A 22,007-nucleotide genomic window follows, 5' to 3' on the forward strand; every position below is an offset into this window, starting at 1 on the left:
CTCATTTCAGTAAAGCCTCGCATCCATTTCAAACAACGCCTAATCTTGTTGCAGGACATTTCCATGACAGGAGCACTTAAAAGGTGTTTGTGTGTGCCAGATGCCCTCTTTTCTTGCGAGGGGCCCCGCTATTCAAACGACAGCAGCTGGGAAGTGCTTTTCTAGAAGGGGGGTTAAAGACGGAATGGAGGCGGGCGGGTGGGTGGGGCGCATTGTATAATGTGGCACACTTCTCCATCGGAGAAACCTCAAGGCAGGGTGTTGCTGGTGGGGGGTCGTGGGCTTTCACACTGGGTGTGAAGGTACAGCGGGAGCGGGTGGGGGGTGTCATGTTGTGGATGGAGAGACAGCAGCTTGGCCGCAAGGCGCTGATGATGTTGTGAGGGGCCGGGGGGGGCACACATGTCCACATGGCATGACATAATAAAACATCACTGCCAACATTGTTTTCATGAAGTATCAGCAGCTGAAATTGTGCATTTATAAATCTATTTTCATCTAAATTTACATTATTTTGGGAATTTAATATGAATAGTAATGTAATAAAACAGGTTATAATGTACAGTATAATCTATATTCTTATATATTGATATTTGGGGTGTACCTTAGCCACTAATATGACCCCTTATATACTTTGCAGGTCAAATAAAATGGCAATAAAAATATATGAAATCTTTGGGTTTTTTTCACCATGCAATTTGCTCACTTTTCCTAAAGTGCCCCCCCAAAAAAGAAATGTACTTATTTAAAATAAGTAAATTAAATTAATAATAATTATTAATAATAATAATAACTTCATTTTCTCTTAACTATAGCTTGAGGATTATTGATTATCCGTCAGGCTAATAATACATTTTGAAAAGATCTGTAGTTCATAATTTAATATCGATTTTGAGGGTAGTCGAAGAACAGGATGTAGGGGTTGGAAAAAAGCATTTTTTAAATTTTTATTATTATTTTTTTTTTTTACTTCAATCATGTGTACAGTACATTACACCGAAACTTAGAAGTCTATTTTTCTCCGAGTGCAAAAAGGAACAACACTACCATCGAGTGGTCCAACTGAAAACGATCGCGATTTCATGTTGTTGTTTTTTTTTTTCCTCCTGCGATCCGTGCTCGACTAGTTTGTACTTGCTTGTGGAACCCAACAACAGGGCGACGTGCCGAGTCGAGAAAAATCGATCACGCCGGAACATTACTTGTGTCCATTTCGGTGTCGTTTGTTCCCCCTTTTCTCAAATAGAATCCCAAATATAATCACATGGAGCACCTTTCCTCTTTCGGGAGTAAGTTGTGTTTTTATACGAGTCACGTTGAAGCGTTTGGCAGTCGTCACGATGCACAACAACCGAGTTATCATTGTTGTGCTAACGTTAGCGTAAGGCGAAATAACGCTGTACGTTGTTTCTTTCACGTGACTGTTTAATTGGAAAATGTGTCCCTTAAACACATTTTTTTTAAATTGAGTGGTTGGAAATATGTAGTAGATTTTATGTTGTGGAGTTATGGTCTGCCAGCCACGTAGCATTAGCACAGTTGGCTAGTTCAGTAGTTTTATTGCTGTATTGTCTATTGCTTGTAAAGGGCATTGAAGCCACTCACTGCATTGTCTTTTGCAGAACATAAATCTACATTCAATTTTAAAAATGGACATACAGGGTACGGCATTCATAGAAGAGGAGCTCAAACAATAGTAGTTAAAATATTGAAAATGTGTGTAAAACAATTTTAGCAATAATGTTAACACCCGGTGTTATATTTAAATTAGATTCTTTACGTTAATGTGATTTAAATGTATGATTAAAATCTGAACTTATATTTTGTTTTCTCCGGGCACTCCGGTTTCCTCCCACATCCCCAAAACATGCATTAATTGAAGACTCGAAATTGCCCGTAGGTGTGAATGTGAGTCCGAATGGTTGTTTGTTTCTCTGCGCCCTGCGATTGGCTGGCGACCGGTTCAGGGTGGACCCCGCCTCCTGCCCAAAGTTAGCTCGGATATTTACTAAATACAATGAATGGACAAATTATACAATAATAATTAAAAAAAAAAAAAAAACGTTAAAAGTACATGTGAAAAGTTTCTTTTTTATTAAGAATAACACGATTAATACATTAATTTGATAAGTGAGTCAGAAATATTTGGGGAATACGGCTAAAATATAGCAACAAATGAAATAATATAATAATCCATGCTACTTGTTGCTGTATTAGAATTTCATGTAATTCTAATTTATCAACCAATTATTTCTAAATACAAAATATTTTATTTTATTATTGTATGAAATGATTGCATCAACAAATTATTAGATAATGAATCAAAATAAATTTTAGAGGAGAATATGGCTAAATTAATGCAACCAATAAAATAATTACACAAATATTTGTGCTATTTTTGTATTATATTATTAACAATTCATGTAATTATAATTCTTCAACTAATAAAATGAACTATAATAATTTTAATATATTAAAATAAAAATATAAAATAAAAAAAATCTTATATCATATTGTTCAAAATCCATCCATCCATCCATCCATTTTCTGAGCCGCTTGTCCTCACGCGGGTCGCGGCCTGCTGGAGCCTATCCCAGCTATTTTCGGGCAGGACGCGGGGTACACCCTGAACCGCTTGCCAGCCAATCACAGGGCACATACAAACAAACAACCATTTGCACTCACATTCACACCTACGGGCAATTTAGAGTTGTCAATTAAACTCGCACGCATGTTTTTGGGATGTGGGAGGAAACCGGCGTGCCCGGAGAAAACCCACGCAGGCACGGGGAGAACATGCAAGCTCCACACAGGGATTGAACCCCGGTCCTCAGAACTGTGAGGCAGACGCTCTAACCAGTCGCTCACCGTGCCGCCCCTGTTCAAAATCATAGAAATAAACCTCAAAATGAATCACGTTATTTGAACAAACCAACTTTAGGGAAAAACAAATATTGCATCATCGCTGACCTCCAATGACCGTTTGATGCCAACTATGTCGTACTTGTTCCTCTCAGACGACCCCTTCGATAAGCCGCCGTGCAGAGGCTGCTCGTCGTACCTCACCGAACCGTACATCAAGTGTGCCGAATGCGGACCTTCACCTTTCCGCCTCTGCCTCCAGGTGACGACATGTCCACTTAGAGTTGAACAGGCTTCCCCGAATGCCCAATAACCTCTTTTCTTCAATTTTTTTCAGTGTTTCACCAGAGGGTTCGAGTACAAAAAACATCAAAGCGATCACAACTATGAAATTATGGTAAGTTATGAGGAGGCCATCAGGTTGACCTTTTTCATTGTGTTTATTTATATAACCTGTATTTTTCCGGTTAGAACGTTAAGAACGGTTGCTTATTTACAGTATTGCTCTGGTCAGCCATATTGACGTCACACATTGACCACAATAATGAAATGCGCTCACACACGTTCGTGGAATTATCTTCGCTCACACTACTGAAATACGCGTTTCAGTAGTTGTAAAGAGAGCAGTTTGGAGGAGCATTTTAGTCGTGTGTGTGTGTGTGTGAGAGCTAATAAAATTGCAGTGGTGTGTTGGAGTGTTTCAGTACTTTCTGTCAAGCGTCTTACAGTAGTGTGTGAGAGTGTTTCCGTTGCAATAGAGCTTGCGTCGTGTAAATGAGTGGAAAAAAATGTCAGCAGTGGGCCGTCCTGGCGCGAAACACCAGAACGAATCCCCAAAGTCCGTTTCAGTCCAGTTCCTTCTCGTCTCCAGACCTCCGACTTCCCCGTTCTGGAGCCCGGCTGGACGGCGCAGGAGGAGATGGCTCTGCTGGAGGCCGTGATGGATTGCGGCTTTGGGAATTGGTCAGTCAAGTATCGATGATGATTATTGATTATTGCTCCCTTTTTGTTTTTGCGTTCCTTCGCTTGTTGTTGATGTTTTTGAACTCCGTAGGCAGGACGTGGCCTATCAGATGCGCAGCAAAAGCAAGGAGGAGTGCGAGAGTCACTACATGAAGAACTTCATCAACAATCCTCTCTTCTCGTCCACGCTGCTCGGCCTACGCAAGACCAAAGACGCTCGCTTTGCCGACAGCGCTATTCCTTTCAAACGTCAGTTACAGTACACTAATGCTTTCTGTGTCAATCAGTAGACCTTTCATAATGTTTGGAAACAAAAGGCGCCGGCATACTTGGCACTAACTGATTAACTTGAGGTTAATCAGGTTTTCAAATTTTCGATAACTTCTTTATTTCGGAATAGGGCAAGGAATAACAATGAGGTTATGATTCGCTAGTCATTCGTTATCGTCCGTGCAAATAGCGAACGTGGATTTAGACGGCGAGTTTGAGGCCAAACTGTCACCAACTGATATTTTGTCCTCCCACCGCAAGGAAACCAATGTGAATTGATTTATGGTGGCTGCATGTTGTGACGTGTGCCGTCGCCATCTAGCGGTACGATTCGGACGTACAGGCACTCGTCTCAACGCACCTCTATGCATGTCAGAAAAAACATACTTGCGTAATAAACACGCATAGTACACGAAATGTATCTATTTGGGTTTTGAGTTGTATATTTTAAATTACAATCTCCAAATGTTCCTTTATATTTCAAATTTTCGTGTGTGTCGCCAGTGGATAACAAAAATCTTCACCCCAGCAGCGAGTGAGGACCCGCCTCGGCCCACCTTTGACTCGGTGCTTTCCAGGGACATGGCGGGCTACATGCCGGCCAGAGCCGACTTCATTGAGGTGAGACATTTCGGATGAGCAAGTCACAGATTTGTTTTGATGGCGACCCGCCTCTGACTGAAGTCCAATTGATGGAGTGACTCACACTAGGCAATGACTCATCCTAACATTTACCTTTCACTCTGACATTGTTGTCAGAAACGTGGGACGATGACTAATCAACTGCATGCTCCGCTCTTATTAATAATTCAAATAATAATCATCATCTCTGTTTGGCCGCACAGGAGTTTGACAACTACGCCGAATGGGATCTGAAAGACATCGACTTTGTGGACGATGACTCAGACGTTCTGCGCGGTGGGTAGCGCGTGACAACAGTCCAGGCTCGCCGACACATCATATTGTGATATGATATTTTTGATGGCGTTTCAGCGCTCAAGCTGGCCGTGGTGGATATTTACCATTCGCGTCTGAAGGAGAGACAACGCAGGAAAAAGTACGTTTGCAGCACTGTGCGATGAAGCCAGCTCGTCACTAGGTGGCGTCCTCGGCACAGTCCACGAATCAATACAAATTGAGTTTTGGCTCCTCTCAATGTAAAAAAAAAAAAAAAAAGCATAGTGACCATTCTATTAAACCATTCATTGAACATTCTATAAAAGCGGAATAAGATTCAGGAACTTGCATCCAGACCTTAGGGATTCATCAATAGGTTAGAAATATGTAAATGTCTTTCCTTGGCTTTATGATCCACATTTTTGTCATCTGCTGTTTTCCGCAATAATCCCATTTTTATTGTTTACACCACTGGTGATAACATTTTGGGGTTTTTGCTTACCACCTTGCACAATAGAAATAAACAAAAACCCCCCAAAACCTTGGACGTCGGCATGGGTCCTCACATATGGACTTGCGGGCATGTACTGCTTCTGCCAGTTATGCAGAATAATCGCTCTCTTGCGCAATTGAAATCAACACAACTCGAAATAATCCAAAAAAGAATTCCGCGGCACGCCCAGCCACGCGCCGCCACGTTGTCCATGTCATATAATTACTTGGATTGCTCCTCGAGCCAGTTATCCAGGATAACTGGCACCTTGTACAACAGAAATCAACACAATGACTAGAAATAGTCCAAAAAGAATCCACGACTCGCAGAGCCACACGTGCATGTACAAGTCTGCGTCATGTGATTCGTAAGATTATCGTTGTTTCTGCCAGTTATTCACGATAACCACCAACTTCCCGAAATTGCTTGAAATGATCCACAGAGTTTAAAAAAATTAGTCCATGGCGCACAATGTCTGTGTCGTATAATCAGTGCTGCTGGCTCCAGTTTCGTGCACAATAGAAATATATTGAATAACTACAATGAATCTGCATAGTAAAAAGAAGTCTGCGGCTACCTGCACTAGCATCAAATAAACAACGCTAACATTTGTCTGCCACTTATTCATGATAACCGCCACCTTAGAAGACACAAAAGAAATGACTCGAAATAATATTAGTCACGTCGCGCACGTTGCTGCTGTGTTCTGTTGAAATGATCACGTGCTAAAAAGTGAGCTATCTTCTTCTTTTTGGGTTTGTTTTCCAGGATAATTCGCGATCATGGACTCATCAACATGCGCAAATTCCAAAGTGAGTTAGCCGCTGACCCACACACACACACACACACACGGGGTTGCTATGGCAACAAGCTAACAGCTGAGCGCCCGCGTGACGGCGTCTGTCCGTCCACCTGCTCGACAAGAGCGCTTGCCACGTGTTGCTGTGATTGGTCGGTGTTAGGAGGTTGAAGTTGTGCGCTTATGATTTATTCATGCCCCCCCCGCGGCATCGCTCCTTATCTCTCGCAGCCCCCTGGAGACAAAAGACAAGTCACGCTAGCCGTCGAGCTGCCGAACGGTCGTCATGGAGACTGTCAGAGATTGTGTGTGCGTGCATGTGTTTCTACTTGAGCCCGAGAGGCGCGCACACACACACACACACACACACACGTCTGTCTAACGCCCCCTCAGCAGCTTTCGTCTCCGGAGTGTTCTTCAGCGCAAGCTCAGAGGTGGCCAATGCGCAACAAACTGAGATCACAATTTGCTCAAGGTTAGCGCACGAATGAGACCAAGAGGAATGCTTTTGTTTTTTAAAAAAAGAGAGAAAAAAATAAAAACACCATTAGTGTGACGTATAACCTGTACAAGTAAATAAAAAAATAAAAAATCTCTTTTGGATGTAGTTGCACAAGTGTGCACACCCTCTTATGACGGAGGTGTTCAGAATGAACCAATCACGTTCCAACTCATGTAAATGGGGGTCAGCGCACACCTGCCTCCCTTTTAAAATGCCTTTAACCTAAAGTTCAGATGTTCTAGTAGGCTTTTCCTGACATTGTTGTCCTCCCGTCTTCAGCACAAGCCATTTTCTCTTTGTCCTCAACAAAAAGACATCCCATCGCATTAGCTTGATTAGGGCGCACTAATAGGACAACTGTCTTACTAGTAAGGACTTTCCACTACATACTACTGTATGGCATATTTGCATACTAGTGGAACAACTTTGGCTTAATAGTTGGAGAACTACGTTACTAGTGAGGCAAAACTGTGAACTAGTTGACATTTGCATGCTACCACTGCTGCTGCTACTACTAGTGAAGCTTTAGATGTTAACTGGTAGAATTGTATGATGTCATGTCTGTGAAATAAAGGTATCAAGTCAGGGTCATGCTTTCAAATGAGAGTTTGCAACCTGGGCTGGGGTTTCAAATTTGGATTTCAAACCTGAGTTAGGGTTGCAAAAAAGAGTTAGGGTTTCAAAGTAAGCTTTCGAGCCTGGGTTAGGGTTTCAAGACTGAGTTGGGGTTCGAAACGGGTTTGAAATTAGGGTATCAAAGATTTCAATCTTAGGTTTGGGTTTCAACCCACAGTCAGGCTTTTAAATGAGGGTTAGGTTTCCAAAGTCGAGTTTCAAGCTTGAGCAAGTTCAGGATTCAAATGAAGGTTTCCAGCCAAGGGTGGCATTCCAAACTTGGGATAGGGTTTCAAAACTCCTTTTTCAAGCCAGGGTCGGGTTTGAAATTGCAATTAGGGTTTCAAACCTTCAAAGTAGGGCTTCAAGTAAGGGTTACTTTCTTTTTTTTTCCCCCTAATCTGAATTTCTAAAACGATTTTTCTGTCCAAGTCAGTGACTGAATCCATTGTGAGATGATATTTACTTGAAAGTTTAAATGTTGCCTTTGTTTGTGGCCGATTTTTGTTTCTTTCACTTCGGACGAGGTGTTAAGCTTGCGCGAGAGCGCCGACATTCGTGCTCCTACTTCTCACTGCGCTCTCTCGCATTGGTCTCTCGCAGTCCAGGAGCATTGCTACCCGAAGGAGGTCCAGGATCTCTACGAACTCATGAGACGATTCGCCAGAGTCACCGGACCTGTTGAGCACGACAAATTCATCGAAAGTCATGCGCGTCAGTATCGCACTCAAACCTCACTGGGATATGTTTTTCTGTAAAAAAAGAAAAGAAAAATCTGCCGTTTTTTTTAAGCTGATTTTGTTTGTTTGAATGTCTTTGTCTTGCGTTGTAATGTGTTATATCACAAAAAAAATGTAATCCAATTTTTGTCGATTTAAAAAAAAAAAAAGTCAATATCGGCCGATTAAATCAATTAATCGGTGTGGCGCAAATTATAATTCTACAGTTGTTTTTTTTTTATAGTGAATGAGAATTTAATAATAAAAAAAGTCCTTCTTTCACATTCCAAATTCAAACTCTTGCAGACTTTTCACGATAAAATGTAAGCAATACACATTGATCTCCTCCTCACGTCTCACATTCAACCTTTCTTTACGTCATTGAATTGTACAGCATTCCAGTTGAGCGCCACTTGGCCAGCCGTCACGTGCAATTTCCACAGGAATTGCATTCTCTAGTTTACAATAATATCCAGTACGAGATCCAGTATGCATCCATTATCTGAAGGCGGGAAGCCGCAACAGCTTTGGCCACGGCAGTTTCTCGCTTTGGCGAGTAAATGCTGCCTCTACTTGCCTGCTCCAAATTTGGAAAGTTGAGAAATATTTTTATTTAAATTTTTTTTTTCCACTCGTGGACCTCTCCCTGGTATTCATGTTGGTTACACCACGCCTGAAACCTCACCAATTTTTGCCAGCGCGCTGTCTGCCACCAGGCATTTCTACCTACACTTTACCTTTAAAAAAAAAAATAAAAAACCACCAAAAGTTACATTTATTGCTTGTGGTTTGTATATTTATTGTATGTGTCTTTGTAGTGGAATTTGAGCTGCGACGGGAGGTGCGCAGGCTGCAGGAGTACCGCAAGGCCGGGATCAAGTCTTTCTGCAGTGAGTCCCGGCCCGAACGCGTCGCGCCCCGCGTAGCGACGTAGCGCCTAGCGGCGGTGTGTCTGTGCGGCTCAGGTGCCAAAGTGTACGACCGTGTGAAGCGCCTGCGCGAGGACGAGCGTCGCAAGAGGACCGTGCTGTGCGACGTGCTGCAGTACATCCACGACGGGCGAGCCTGCCAGCAGTGGCTCAGCAAGCAGGCCGCCATGTAAGACGCGCACACGCTGCGGCCGTCTACCTGTGTGTGTGTGTGTGTGTTTATGTCTGCCCGTCGGTGTGTGTGTCTGTGTTGAAGTGATTGTTACTGTGTGCTTGCTTGTCTGTCCACCTACCACTTGGTAGCATTTGGTATTTTTAGCCTTCAAAATGAGCCTTGTTTATTTTCCCCATTCATCGCTTTCTCTAAATTTGATCCAATTTGCCGTGACCGCGCGTGTGCATGCGTGCGTGCGTGTGTGTGAGAGATGATTAATAGTGTGACTTTGAATCTCCCGACTGCAGAGACGCTGGCATCACACCGGCCGCCGCGACTATCACGACATCAGGTGCCCGATTATTTCTGGTTGTTCGTTTCTGCCACGAGAGAACGGTCGCGTGGATTGTGAAACATCAACGGACCGCGCGACCGACCGAGAGTGTTGTGTTGCGTGTGTTTCCATAGCAACGGGCAGGAGGAGCGCCCCTCCCCTCAACCTGACCGGACTGCCCGGTACGGAGAAGCTCAACGAGCGAGAGAGAGAGGTACGCCGGCCTGTATGGTAGTAGGGTTTCAAATTTGGATTTCAAGCCAGGTTTAAGATTTCAAATTAGTGGTTCAAACCTGCGTTGGGGTTTCAAATTAGGGTTTAAAGCCTGAGTTAGGGTTTCAAGTTGAACAAGTTTGAACAGGTATCATCAGATGTTGTGCATGTTCCTTATTGTTGTTGTTGTTGTTTGTCCAGTTGTGTCAGGTAGTGCGTCTGGTGCCGGGCGCGTATTTGGAGTACAAGCAGGCCCTGCTGGACGAGTGCCGTCGTCAGGGCGGCCTGCGATTGGCTCAGGCGCGAGCGCTCATCAAGATCGACGTCAACAAGACGCGCAAGATCTACGACTTCCTCATCAAGGAGGGAATCATCACCAAGGCCTAGCGGCATCGAGGCGCCTGCGCGGTTTGTGGTCTTACTTGGTCGTACGCGTTTCTACGCCGCTCCGGGAAATTACGATGCGTCCCGAGCGTCCTTTCAACGCGCCCACTTCAACTCGGACTCGTATGGCGTCCGTAAACACGAGCGCTGCACAGGAATGGGAAGTTTCCGGAACGTGGACAGTAATTGTCAGTGGCAAGTTGAGCTGGAGAATTTTGGACATTTTTCTAATTGTAAACGTTCCATGGGAACGAACAGGAATTTCGCTGGATTAAACCAGGAATTTACAAAATTGAAGGTTGGCTCTTAATAGGGGTGGATACTTTCTGGTAAATTTTTGTAAAGTTTCTAGTAAATTTCCATGGGAAGTTAAGGTAGCACATTTTTGAAAGAGTCCAGATTGCAAACGTTCAATGGAAAAAGTTATCAACCGGGAATTTCAAAGTTCAAAGTTGGCTCTCACTAACTTTCCGGTAAATTTCCATAAAGTTTCTGATAAAATTTCAATAGGAATTTTAGCTTGGGGAATTTTGAAAATATTCAAAATTTGAAACTTTTCATGGAATACACCATCCATAAAGTTTCTGGACATTTTAGCGGGGGAATTTAGGGGAAAAACAAAATCTAAATTTGAAAATGTAAATGCTAATTAATTGGGAATTGTTGGTAATTTCATGGAATGATCTCACACCCCCTCTTAAATATAATTTTTGTTTTGGTCCTAATGTCATAAGCAGACATCCATGCAAAACAGAGAGAGCCGTCCTTGCCCACATGCGAGAACATCGTAGTACCTTAATTGCTCAATTTTATTTTATTTATTTTTTTCTACTCCAAACTACTTTTGACTCTCAACACAAAGCAAAAAATCCAGCAAGCGATGTATGAATGCCTCAGTTGTCATTTGGCAGTGTTCCTAGTTGTCCTCCAGATGGCGCTAGTTCCCCCCATTCAAGGCGTGCAGCAAAATATGGCATCGTTAACCATTTGCTGCCAAGTAGCAAATATCTATTTCGTGCATTTCCATCTGTCGATTTTGATCAATTTTCTTTTTTTTTTTTTTTTTTTTATAGTGACATCTCCCACAAGTCCACCTTAACACGCCTTTCGCGCTCTTTCGGCCGCCCTTGTTGCCGTGGCAACCATGCACGCGCAGTCTCACACACATCGTCGTGGCATCCCTCCCAGTCTGTGCGCGTTTCTAGTCAGTGGCCGTATTTTTCTATCGCCGTGGCAACCATCTTGTCAGTGTGCCCGCGTGTGTGAAGTGCTTCGCGGCCAACCTCCTCTCGGCACACCGCACGACTGTTATTTAACAACAGCGGTACCTCGGCTTAACCTCTGTTTGTTGTACAACTTTAAATTTTATAATTTAATATTAACTATGTATTTTTTAACGCGTATTAATTCATTCTCCGCCTTGGCCTCTCCGTGAGCTAGAATCCAACCGTTTTAATGCTCCTGAAATTTTGATATTCATCCATTGTTTTTCAGCGGGTAGTCACGGTCGACAGTCTCGCGCAGCCCGTGTGTGAAATTCAGGCTTGTAAACGAAATCAGTTGGCAGTGAATGAATTCTAATCAAACAAAATAATAAAATGCATGCGAAATTACAAATAGCTTGATTGGTTACTTTTTGCGTGATGACTAACTGGCGTGATTTGTGCTTGGTGGAGATGAAAGCGGTTTGGAGTGACATTGAACGATGCGATTATTGTACATTGCGATGCTTGTAGATTCTTTTTGGGTTATATTTATAAAAAGCAGGATGTCTTCGTACACTATATCAGATGGGATTAGGTGGGTCAAGGTCAATTAATGTCATCTGACATGGCGCCGGTCGTCATGGCGACGTCATCTCTCAAAAGGCTGACGTGTCATGTCACTGCAGCTCGATGCTGGGGGGTTCCGCATGGCTCCGTGCTCCATCCTCATTATTTTATTCCTGCGTAGTTTTACTTTCATTTGATTGGACAGCGGTTAACTCATTTTTACACTGATATAATTTTTGCTCATTCATATTTTTATTTTTACTTTTCAAATCAAAGTTGAGACAAAATGGATCCTTTTTGTATTATTTCACTAACAAACTGCAAAGCAAAACCTATTTAAATTTTGAAAACTGGAATACATTCTTTCAAATAGAAAATTGTTTCATTTTTCAAAAAATTGTTTCATTTGAAAACAAAAATTTGTACTTTCTACTCTTTGTCAAAATTTTAATTTTAATTTAGGTGATGACAATAAATTGAATGTTTTATTGTTTTTATCGAAGTTTTGGTTTTAACGATAACTATTTTGGTATTAACTACACGAGAAGTCGAATTACAGTACAGGTACATCTCAATAATTTCGAAGAATTGGAAAAGTGAGACTCAGATTATACAGTCGCACTACACACACTCAGGTTGAAATGGTTCATCATTTTTTTTTTTAAGTATAATTTTGATTATTTATTGTTCACAGCAAATCTAAACCCAAAATTCACGCTCTCTAGAAACTAGGATATTTTTTTTAACAAACAAATTTCATGTAGAAATTAGGCAGGAATTACCCCTTCTGAAAGGTATTTTCCCAGCTGTTTAATATATCTATCTAAATGCATAAGTAGTGAAATAGACTTTTCTATCATCAAATTTATTGATGTCAAGTGGTTAAAAAAAAAAATAATAATAATAAGTAGCAGTACCGCTCGTGGCCTTTGCGTGTCGCCGTTGTTTCCCACGTCGTGAAAGGGGAGGATTGGAGCAAGAAGGCGGACGGCGCCCGTGCGTGTCGTTGCGTGGACTTTGTCGTCATGTTGGCGTGTGTGGTGCACCTCCCACCGCCCCCACCCCCCACCTCCTTCCCACGCCTTTGCACCGGACCCGCGGCGTGATTTGGACGCTGGGAGCCGAGCGCCGATGCGACTAAAACGGCGTCACCGCCATCTTCGTTCAGAGTGGTGAGTGGAGACTTTTTTTGTTGATGTACACGAGCTGTTTAGAATTGGAAATACTTGCTAAGCAATGAATGGCAACCAGCATATACACACACATTCATTTGTATTCAGATGGGAGCGGGGGGGGGGGGGGGCAATAAAAAAAAAGCACTGGAACTTTTTGCGTATTTTTTTTTTCCCCCCAAATAAGTGCTTTAAATGACTATTCATATTTTGAATTTGGGAGTTGTCTGTAGTTTATAGAATAAAAAAAATGTCGTTTTCTTCAACAGTATAGCTTAAAAAAATAAAACAAAATCAAAGAAACTGATCTATTTTGAAGAGGATAGCATATTTTGCAGCACCATGGGTTTTATTCTATTGCGTTGCATGGAAGATGATGCTATAAGACAGTTGAATTTTAAGCTTATTTGCTTCATTTTCTGTTTGTAGCATACATTAATATCTTTATGCATGGAAGTAGAAGAAAGTGTTTAAAAGAAATAATTTTGCAAAAATAAATTGTACAAAATAGGAAATATTTTCTGTTATTGTGCAGGTGCAGTAAAGTGCATTTTAAGAAATAGTTTTCCCTGTACAATTTACTACCTTTTTAAAAGAAAGATTACCAAAGATTTTATGACAAACTTTACTGTAGGCCTTTGTGTAAAAAATACAACTAAAAAAATCCATTAAATTTGGATAATTTTATTATATATAGTGGCAATAGTATATTCACAAAATTGAGATCTGTTTTTATTAAAAAACTGTTTTTTTGAGAAAAATAGAAAAATACACATTGTGTGTTTTATAATTAATTCAAATGTAACCTAACTCAATCTTAAATCTTGAAATCCCGTTTGAGTAATACAACCATGAGCCCCATGATGGAACCGAATGACTGAATGAATTGAACCTTGGGGGAGGTCCACGCTCCACTGAGGTCCGTTTTAGTCTAATCTTCGTACGCAGACTCTCGTGTCAGTCAAGCCGAAGTATTCCCAACATAACTGCTGCAACACGTGCTCTGTTTTTCCAGCTGGTTGCCGTCTGGCTCAAGTTTCCCAGTTTGCGCGACCAGTGGAACTGGAGCCCGATGGAATCTTGACACGCACGCGCTTGTTGACGGATGTGATGACACAGAAAGATTTTTGATCTTAATGTGATTGATCGACACTGAAGAGCGCACGATTACAGAGGAGCCAGCGTGTGTATAAATACTGTATGTATATATTGCTCCGCAGGTTGCCACGGCAACGTCTGCAATGGTCTCTGTCTCGGTGCGCTCTGAATGTAGCGAGCGCGTATAGAAGAAAACAGCTTTGAAAAGCTGCCCACTGTAGTGACTGATGCCCTTTGACATCAGCGAGCGATGGGGAAAAAAAATCAAGAGCCCCCCCCCCCCGAAAACCCCCAAAAAACTATAAAAAAAAAAACAAACTAATATTTTAGTTATTTTGAACATTTTTCGTTTTGTGTGTTTCATGTTTCTTACCATTACCATTTTCCATTTCTTACATTGTGTATTTCACCGGTCGTCATCGGTCATGGAAAATGTCAAAAACACCCTTAAAGTTAGCAACAGCTTCTGAGATAGCGGTACTAGCACAGTACACTACAGCATCATCTGCATAAAAAAAAAAAAAATTGGCTCCATCCACACTATAACCTAGATTAAACATACAGTATATAGAGAGAATAGAAGTTGATCGAAAATGGAGCCCTGAGGAACTCCATTCCAAATATCGAGCCATTTAGATATGACCCTGTTAAATTCAACACATTGAGACCTTTCAGACGGGTAAACACAACACTTACAAAAGTCCGTTATCTTAACGCTAACACACAATGCAAAACGCTATAAACGTGCTAACCAAGTGTCACCACTGTTTCTGTAAACAGCAAAATCAGAGAAAATTCTTATTTTGCTGTGGTCTCTTAATTTTTCTCTGCCCACCAAAGTGACTTGAGGTCATTTTGTTTCTTGCAGGAGTCTTCCTGAAACTATGACTTGGTGCTCCTGAAGGATTCTTGTGTTAAAACATCTTGTCATCTTCTTCCATGGGTTCTCGCAGCCAAGGCTTCTTCCCCCACAACCACCACCATCATCATCATCGTAGCTCCTCCATGGCGCCCCTGCCATCATCATCGGTGCCCCGGCTGCTTCCCGAGGGCGGCATGGCCCAGATCACGCCGGGCCTGTTCCTTAGCCGCGGCAATGTAGCATCCAACCGCGGCCTGCTCTTGGCCAAGGGCATCACGTGCGTGGTCAACGCCACGCTGGAGCTGCCCAACTTCAACTGGCCGCACGTTGAGTACGTGAAGGTGCCGTTGGCCGACGCGCCGCACTCGCCCATCTCGCTCTACTTCGACGGCGTGGCCGACAAGATCCACACCGTGGGCCGCAAGCGCGGCGCCGTCCTGGTGCACTGTGCGGCGGGCGTCAGCCGCTCCGCCTCGCTGTGCCTGGCCTACCTCATGAAGTACCACCGCGTGTCGCTGGCCGACGCCCACGCCTGGGTCAAGGCCCGCCGCCCCGTCATCCGGCCCAACGGCGGATTCTGGCGCCAGCTCATCGAGTATGAACGCAAGCTCTTCGGAAGGAACTCGGTCAAGATGGTGCAGACACCCTACGGGGTCATCCCAGACATCTATCAGAGGGACCGCCGCAGTCTGGCACCCTACTGGGGACTGTGAAAACCCCGAAACCTCCCTCTCGTGGGACTGTGGTGGGAGGGAGGGGACCAGGACACGGGTGCGGTCTATTTCCTGGTGTGGGCTGTGCTTGTCATGACCAAGCTCACAACTCATTCACTCGTACAGTGGTGCCTTGACTTGCAAGTTTATTTCACTGCGTGACCCCGTTTGTTACTCAAGTCATGTTTCCCCTCTAAAATGAATGGGATATGCCGTGAATCCCCTCCAGCCCTCCATAAAACACCACCAAATATTCATCTAGCGAGTTGTTTCGTAAAACTTGTAAGTTGTGGTAACACTGTAGCCTATCATATCAACTTTCACCATTGAAATGAATTAAAATGTCGTTAAACCACCAAAACCCACCCTCGTATTTTTGAAAAAGGAATAATATCACTATTGTAAAACACACATTACAGAATGTATGGTACTATTTTTGATAGCAGTGTACAATGGTCAATTTACAGTTAAAAGTATTAATATATGCAAGTGGGTGTCAATTGTTCATTGCAGGGCTCTATTCTCAGCCCCCTGCCAACATTGGGGGTTCACTGTACACAAATGACAATAATACTACAAAGACTTATATTCAAGTGTATTTTTCCACCAAGCATGACAGTGTCACACTTTATTTACATTTACACACTTCTGTTATATTGGACCAATTTCTTGCCATCCTTTTATTTTGGTACCAACAATAAGTAAAATAATCCTGATGACATTGAAAAAAAACTAACGTTTTCATTGTCTTCTCTTGAATTCCTGTGTAGTGTCCAACCTTTATATTTTCAAAACTCCCCACATGCACCATTTTTCCAGCCCCTTTTTAAATGTTCAATCCCAACTGGTGTGAACAGTAAGCCTTTGTGGAAACATGATTAGATTTACTCAGAAGTAAAAATATACTTTTTTTAAAGGAAACAATCTGGGAGGAAAAAAGATGTCAATAAAAAGTTTCTGAGGAAGTTCCTGTGTAGCACAGGACTGACAGTTCTGTCACGTTATTGTAGTGCTATTTCAGTGCTGTGGTGTTAAAAGTGGATATCTAATATCAAATGTTGATTCATGTTTGGCTTCTTGTGAGCCAAACTACAAGCACAAAAATAACTGATGATGAATTAAGATTTTAGCTGTAGTGTAGTCTGAAATCTGACAACAAACGAAGAGCTTGTGCCAATGTTTGTGTTTGAATTTAAAAAAAAAAAAAAAAAGAATAAAGACTTCGATGCAACATGACTGCTGCTTATATTCACCGAATGCTTTTGCGTGCTCGACCGACGTTGCAGAGAGGAACGGAACGCAGCGCACGACGTCTTCAGATTAACACCGCAGCTGTGTCGCTAAACATGGAGCTGCCTGGGGATCACAAATGTACAATTGTTTCATTTGGAACAGACCAACTCTCAAGGCTGAAAGATCTCAAGAAATTGAAACTGCTGCATTTGTTTATTTGCATCACATTCACGTCACACATTAACAACACACAAACCGATTAAATTAAACGTTTCCCTTTGGATGGCCTAAATAAATCCCAGCCTCTGATTAGTTAAAATGTACAACAGTTAAATACACAGGGACACGTTCAAAACTAAAAAAAATAAAGGTGTCTTCCAGCCAAGAAGATTTAAGAATATTGAAAGTGACATTTAAAACATTCAAGTCGGCATCCATTTTGTGACCAAATGAATGAAGGAATAAATAAAAAAAATGCAAAAGTTGCAAGTTCAGAGCAGGTCCGGCAGGATGAGTCCAGGCGGTTTGGGCTCCACGCAGTTGATCCAGAAGTTGGCGCAGCTGGCGTGATACTGGTGCCCGCCATACGCCAGCTTGAAGTTGTCCGTCTCCGAGTTGAACGCCTGAACGGGCGAAGAGACAAGACAGAATTAGTTGCTCGCCAGGAAGCAGGAGAAATTGCATTAGATATCGCATTCCCCATGCATGGAATGCAGGACACGTGCGGCTGAGGCACATGACCTTCAAATCAAAATTCCAATTTGAATCAATTTTCAATACAAAGGCAAATTATATTCAAATTAGGTTTTCCTTTTTTTTTGCTGATTTCTTTCCTCAAACGAAACACAAATATGGCCTGGCCAAATATGGAGAAAGAACGAAAAAAAAAAAATCTGCCTGACCCAAATATTTATTAATCGGTTCGATTATCGGGTTCATTTATGTCGATTAATCACCCAACCCGATACGGTACAAGGGCATCTGACTAACACGGAAGCTGTTGTCAAAATTACACAAAAATTTTGTCGCCTTGTGATAGAAAAACAGAGAATTGTCTAAACAGTAACCTTGGATAATGAGCCACATGCTGCTTCACCATGTCCAATGACAAATCCATCAGTTTATCGTTAGACAAACCTACATGATGACTTCATGGTGTCACAAAACTAAGTAAAAATGTTTTCAAAAAACAAAAACAAAAAAAACTTTCTTCCAGGCTTCAAAAAATAGGGTATCAAACAAAGGTATCAGTAGGGTTTCAAATAAAAGTTTCAAAACAGGGTTAAGGTTTCAAATTAGGGCTTTAAACCAGGGTCAGTGTTTCAAAGTAGGGTTTGAAAACTGGGTTAGGGTTTCAAAGTAGACAGTGAGACCTGGAAGGGCGTGATTGGGAGGAAGGCCCCTCCGATCAGAACCCGAGCGGTGTTCTGTTATTGGACTTGTGTGCTCATCACGGCTTGTCCATAACGAACACCATGTTCGAGCATAAGGGTGTCCACACGCGCGCTTGGCACCAGGACACCCGAAGTCGCAGTTCGATCATCGACTTTGCGGCCGCATGTCTTGGACACTGTCAGAAGGAGTTTCAAATCCCACCTCCAGCAGAACTTTGCTCACGATCCGGGGGCGGCGGGGGACATCGAGTCCGAGTGGACAGTGTTCCGCGCCACCATTGCTGAGGCGGCCGTAAGGTGGTCGGTGCCTGTCGTGGCGGCAATCCCCGAACCCGTTGGTGGAGGGATGCCGTCAAGCTGAAGGAGGAGTCCTATCGGGCCTTTTGGCCTGTGGGACTCCTGAGGCAGCTGATGGGTACCGGCTGGCCAAGCGGAATGCAGCTTTGGTGGACGCTGAAGTAAAAACGCAGGCACAGGAGGAGTTCGGTGAGGCCATGGAGAAAGACTTCCCGACGGCTTCGAGGAAATTCTGGTCCACCATCCGGCGTCTCAGGAGGGGGAAGCAGTGCACCATCAACACTGTATAGTGGGGATGGGGCACCGCTGACCTCGTCTCGGGATGTTGTGAGTCGGTGAGAAGAATGCTTTGAAGACCTCCTCAACTCCATTGACACGCCTTCCCATGAGGAAGCAGAGTCTGGGTTCTCCTATCTCTGGGGTTGAGGTCACCGAGGTGGTTCAAAAGCTCCTCGGTGGCAAGGCCCCGAGGGTGGATGAGATTCGCCCGGAGTTCCTCAAGGCTCTGGATGTTGGAGGGCTGTCCTGGTTGACACGCCTCTGCAACACCGCGTGGACATCGGGGACAGTGCCTCTGGATTGCCAGACTGGGGTGGTGGTCCCCCTTTTTAAGAAGGGGGGACCGGAGGGTCTGTTCCAAATCCTCAGCCTCCCTGGTAAGGGATCAGCTCTACACCCTCGGCAGGGTCCTCGAGGGTGCGTGGGAGTCTACGTGTGTTTTGTGGACTTGGAGAAGGCGATCGACCGTGTCCCTCGGGGAGTCCTGTGGGGGGTGCTTTGAGAGTACGGTGTACCGAACCCCCTGATACGGCTGACACCCTGTACAACCCTGGTTTCTAAGTAGGGTTTTAAGGCAGGGTTATGGTTTCTAATTAGGATTTCAAGACAAAGTAGGGTTTTAAAGTACAGTTTTAAAATAGGGTCAGGGTTTCAAAGTAGGGTTCCAAACAGGGTTAGAGTTTCAAAGTAGGGTTTCAAAACAAGGTTAAGGTTCCAAATTAGGGTTGCAAACCAGGGTTACACTTTCAAAACAGGGCTTTAAACCAGGGTTAGGGTTTCAAATTAGAGTTTTAAGAGAGGATTACGGTTTAAAATTAGGATTCTAAACAGGCTTAGTGTTTCAAATGATGGTTTAAAGTAAGGTAGGGTTTCAATTTAGGATTTTCAAGTGTACATTAAGTTTGAAATAAGTGTTAGGGCTTCAAACAAATACTGGGTTAGGGTCTCAAACTAAATTTATGGTTTAAATGTCAGGTTTCAAACCAGGGCTAGGATGATCAAATTAGGGTTTAAAACTAGGGTTAGGGTTTGAAGTTCGGGTCTTAAGGATTTGGGTCTCAAGCAAGGTTCAAAGCCCTCGAGTTAGGTTTTCAAAGAAGGGTTAGGGTTTGAAATTAGGCTTTGGAGCAAAGGTTAGGGTTTCAAATTGGGGTTAAAAAGCCTAAAATGTGTTGTGCAAATGCCTTTGAAGGTGTTGATGAGCAAAATCAAGTCAATATTTACCGTGGTCCTCCGAACACTTTCTGGCGTCAACGCCTGAAATCACAAGACGCTCGGTCAACGCGTGCTCGAGCAGAACAAACACAAGAAGAAGACGGAAGCAGCGAGTTTCTCGGCTCCTCAAGACGGCAAGCGGCAACCCAGCGCAAGCACTTGGTGAAGCAGCATGTGGCTCGTGTTTTTTGTATTTGAGCGCCGACGAGGCGCCGAGGTGAGCCCGAGGACGCTCCCGTTCCACTCGATCAAATAATCACGCCACATTTACAGGACGAGATGCTAATAGGCTAGCGCGCCGTCACCCATCCTTCATACAAGGTGTTGATGCTTTATGAGCCTCTCCATTTTAAGTGCTTTTCCGCCATCTTGTGGTATGTATACGGAATGACAAACCCTCCCCTATTCACAGCAGGCTTGGTGGTCACATCGTGAACTTTCACCCCCGAAGCCCCAAATCCGAAACATTTTGGCTAATAGGCGAAGAACACCGCAACATCGAGCCGCCGCTGATGACCATGATGTGAGAACGACAAGAAGGTCTGCTGAGGCCTTCAAGAATGCACACAGAGAAGCCCAAGTGGCAAGTGCGCTCTCGCTCCCTCCTTTCCTCACCTTCCAAGAGTCTGTCCTCCAGCGTGGCGAGTGAGCAGACAACAATGACCCACATTGATTGTGTGCGAAGAGCGCCGCGCCAAGCCGCTGATTGCTCAATAGCTAACGTAGCAACAGTTACTAAGGCGCTCAGTCAAGAGCTTTCGATTTGGCAGACTGCTGCAGCGACGGCGTTACCTGACATTTACACACTGCAGCAGAAAAGGACTTGGGTTGAAGATTTGAATCGAAAAGTCATCCAATAGAATGAAATCAAATCGAGGACCCCGTAAAAAGACCCAAATGACCCTAACCTAATATGGCTGCTTTGAACCAACACGGCTGACTTAACTTCTGGAATGGTTTCTTTTTTGCGAGTGTACATATGATCAACGTGCCTACCAAATTTCCTGTCAAACTGGCTTTGGGTACTGAATTTTTTTTAATTTGCGCGCGATTGTAAAACGTTTCTCTTTCAAAGACACCTGGAAATGGCTGCTTTAATCCAAAATGGCTGACTTCCTGTGTCTTTTCTGGCGCGGCTTCTTCGGACTTTTTTGTGAGTCTACTCATGATAGACGTGCCACCAAAGTTCATGTTGCTACATTACACTGGGTTTAGGAGCTGGATTTAAAAAAAAAATAAAAAATAAAAATCATGAGCTCAATTCTTATTAGGTCGATGTTTTATGTAAAGTTCCTGTGTGTTTTGGGGCACGGCTTCATGGGAACCCCAAACAAGACTTTTTTTTTTTTTTTTTTTTGTGGGTCTACTCATGAGTTTTGATCCACAATAAACTCAGCCACCTAATAGAGAACAACTGAAAAGAAGAAGTGGCACTTTAGCCCCGCCCACCAAGAGGAACAGCCCAACACCGCACCCCGAAGGAAAGAGCACAATGACATTTCTCATACTCGTTTCAAAAGCCGTCCGAGCGTGCCTCCTTCTTTCATCTGCAAAATTGTTTCACAGTCAGAGAAAAGTCATCCTTGTGTGTGTGCGCGCGTGTGTGTGTGTGTGTACAAACCTTGCTGCGAGAGTCGACGTTGAGCAGGCACACCCCGCACGCCAACTCCTTGGCGTTCTTGATGCCGTGCCGCAGAACGCAGGAGGTGAAATCCAGGGAGCTTTCATCAGGCTGCACAGGACACGAAGAAAACGTTATTTTCGCAAACGCGGCTCGTCGTCGTCGTCAAAAAGCAAAAAAAAAAAAAAAAGGATGAATCAACGCTATTATAAAGAGT

General features: G+C 43.4%; 3 protein-coding genes across 27 annotated transcripts in view; 2 read left to right on the plus strand and 1 right to left on the minus strand.

Annotated features, from left to right (window-relative positions):
* Positions 1 to 10,431, plus strand: part of tada2a (transcriptional adaptor 2A) — a 32,312-nt gene extending 21,881 nt beyond the window's left edge. Inside the window, exons 1-15 of one of the 5 annotated variants that reach the window (XM_061781518.1) lie at positions 1,133 to 1,289; positions 3,018 to 3,124; positions 3,200 to 3,259; positions 3,734 to 3,825; positions 3,917 to 4,074; positions 4,625 to 4,716; positions 4,941 to 5,013; positions 5,089 to 5,152; positions 6,254 to 6,297; positions 8,005 to 8,115; positions 8,939 to 9,010; positions 9,086 to 9,218; positions 9,512 to 9,555; positions 9,672 to 9,751; positions 9,952 to 10,431. In XM_061781518.1, coding sequence (XP_061637502.1) covers positions 1,265 to 1,289; positions 3,018 to 3,124; positions 3,200 to 3,259; positions 3,734 to 3,825; positions 3,917 to 4,074; positions 4,625 to 4,716; positions 4,941 to 5,013; positions 5,089 to 5,152; positions 6,254 to 6,297; positions 8,005 to 8,115; positions 8,939 to 9,010; positions 9,086 to 9,218; positions 9,512 to 9,555; positions 9,672 to 9,751; positions 9,952 to 10,137 — 1,341 coding nt within the window. In that variant the 5' untranslated portion in view covers positions 1,133 to 1,264 and the 3' untranslated portion in view covers positions 10,138 to 10,431. Of the gene's footprint in view, positions 1 to 1,132; positions 1,290 to 3,017; positions 3,125 to 3,199; positions 3,260 to 3,733; positions 3,826 to 3,916; positions 4,075 to 4,624; positions 4,717 to 4,940; positions 5,014 to 5,088; positions 5,153 to 6,253; positions 6,298 to 8,004; positions 8,116 to 8,938; positions 9,011 to 9,085; positions 9,219 to 9,511; positions 9,556 to 9,671; positions 9,752 to 9,951 lie in introns of those variants that run through there. The other 4 variants (XM_061781519.1, XM_061781516.1, XM_061781517.1 and 1 more) reach the window with 4 other exon arrangements.
* On the plus strand, positions 10,019 to 16,392 carry dusp14 (dual specificity phosphatase 14). 4 transcript variants are annotated; one of them, XM_061781522.1, is made up of 3 exons: positions 11,211 to 13,078; positions 14,094 to 14,276; positions 15,045 to 16,392. In XM_061781522.1, the coding sequence occupies exon 3, from the start codon at positions 15,116 to 15,118 to the stop codon at positions 15,749 to 15,751; it is 636 nt and encodes a 211-aa protein (XP_061637506.1). In that variant the 5' UTR covers positions 11,211 to 13,078; positions 14,094 to 14,276; positions 15,045 to 15,115; the 3' UTR covers positions 15,752 to 16,392. The 4 variants fall into 4 exon arrangements, with proteins under 4 accessions (XP_061637509.1, XP_061637506.1, XP_061637508.1 ...); XM_061781524.1 differs by having other exon boundaries at positions 14,094 to 14,261; XM_061781525.1 differs by lacking the exons at positions 11,211 to 13,078; positions 14,094 to 14,276 and adding an exon at positions 10,019 to 10,158.
* A 786-nt stretch (positions 16,393 to 17,178) lies between these two features.
* Positions 17,179 to 22,007, minus strand: part of synrg (synergin, gamma) — a 30,415-nt gene continuing 25,586 nt past the window's right edge. For 11 of the 18 annotated variants that reach the window (XM_061781501.1, XM_061781493.1, XM_061781491.1 and 8 more), the window contains 4 exons: positions 21,791 to 21,901; positions 21,678 to 21,716; positions 20,179 to 20,211; positions 17,179 to 17,607 (listed from right to left, as the gene is read on the minus strand). In XM_061781501.1, coding sequence (XP_061637485.1) covers positions 17,476 to 17,607; positions 20,179 to 20,211; positions 21,678 to 21,716; positions 21,791 to 21,901 — 315 coding nt within the window. In that variant the 3' untranslated portion in view covers positions 17,179 to 17,475. The remainder of the gene's footprint in view (positions 17,608 to 20,178; positions 20,212 to 21,677; positions 21,717 to 21,790; positions 21,902 to 22,007) is intronic. The other 7 variants (XM_061781506.1, XM_061781499.1, XM_061781510.1 and 4 more) reach the window with 3 other exon arrangements.

The sequence above is a fragment of the Phyllopteryx taeniolatus genome, chromosome 8 (assembly GCF_024500385.1).
Source record: "Phyllopteryx taeniolatus isolate TA_2022b chromosome 8, UOR_Ptae_1.2, whole genome shotgun sequence".
Taxonomy (NCBI): Eukaryota; Metazoa; Chordata; class Actinopteri; order Syngnathiformes; family Syngnathidae; genus Phyllopteryx; species Phyllopteryx taeniolatus.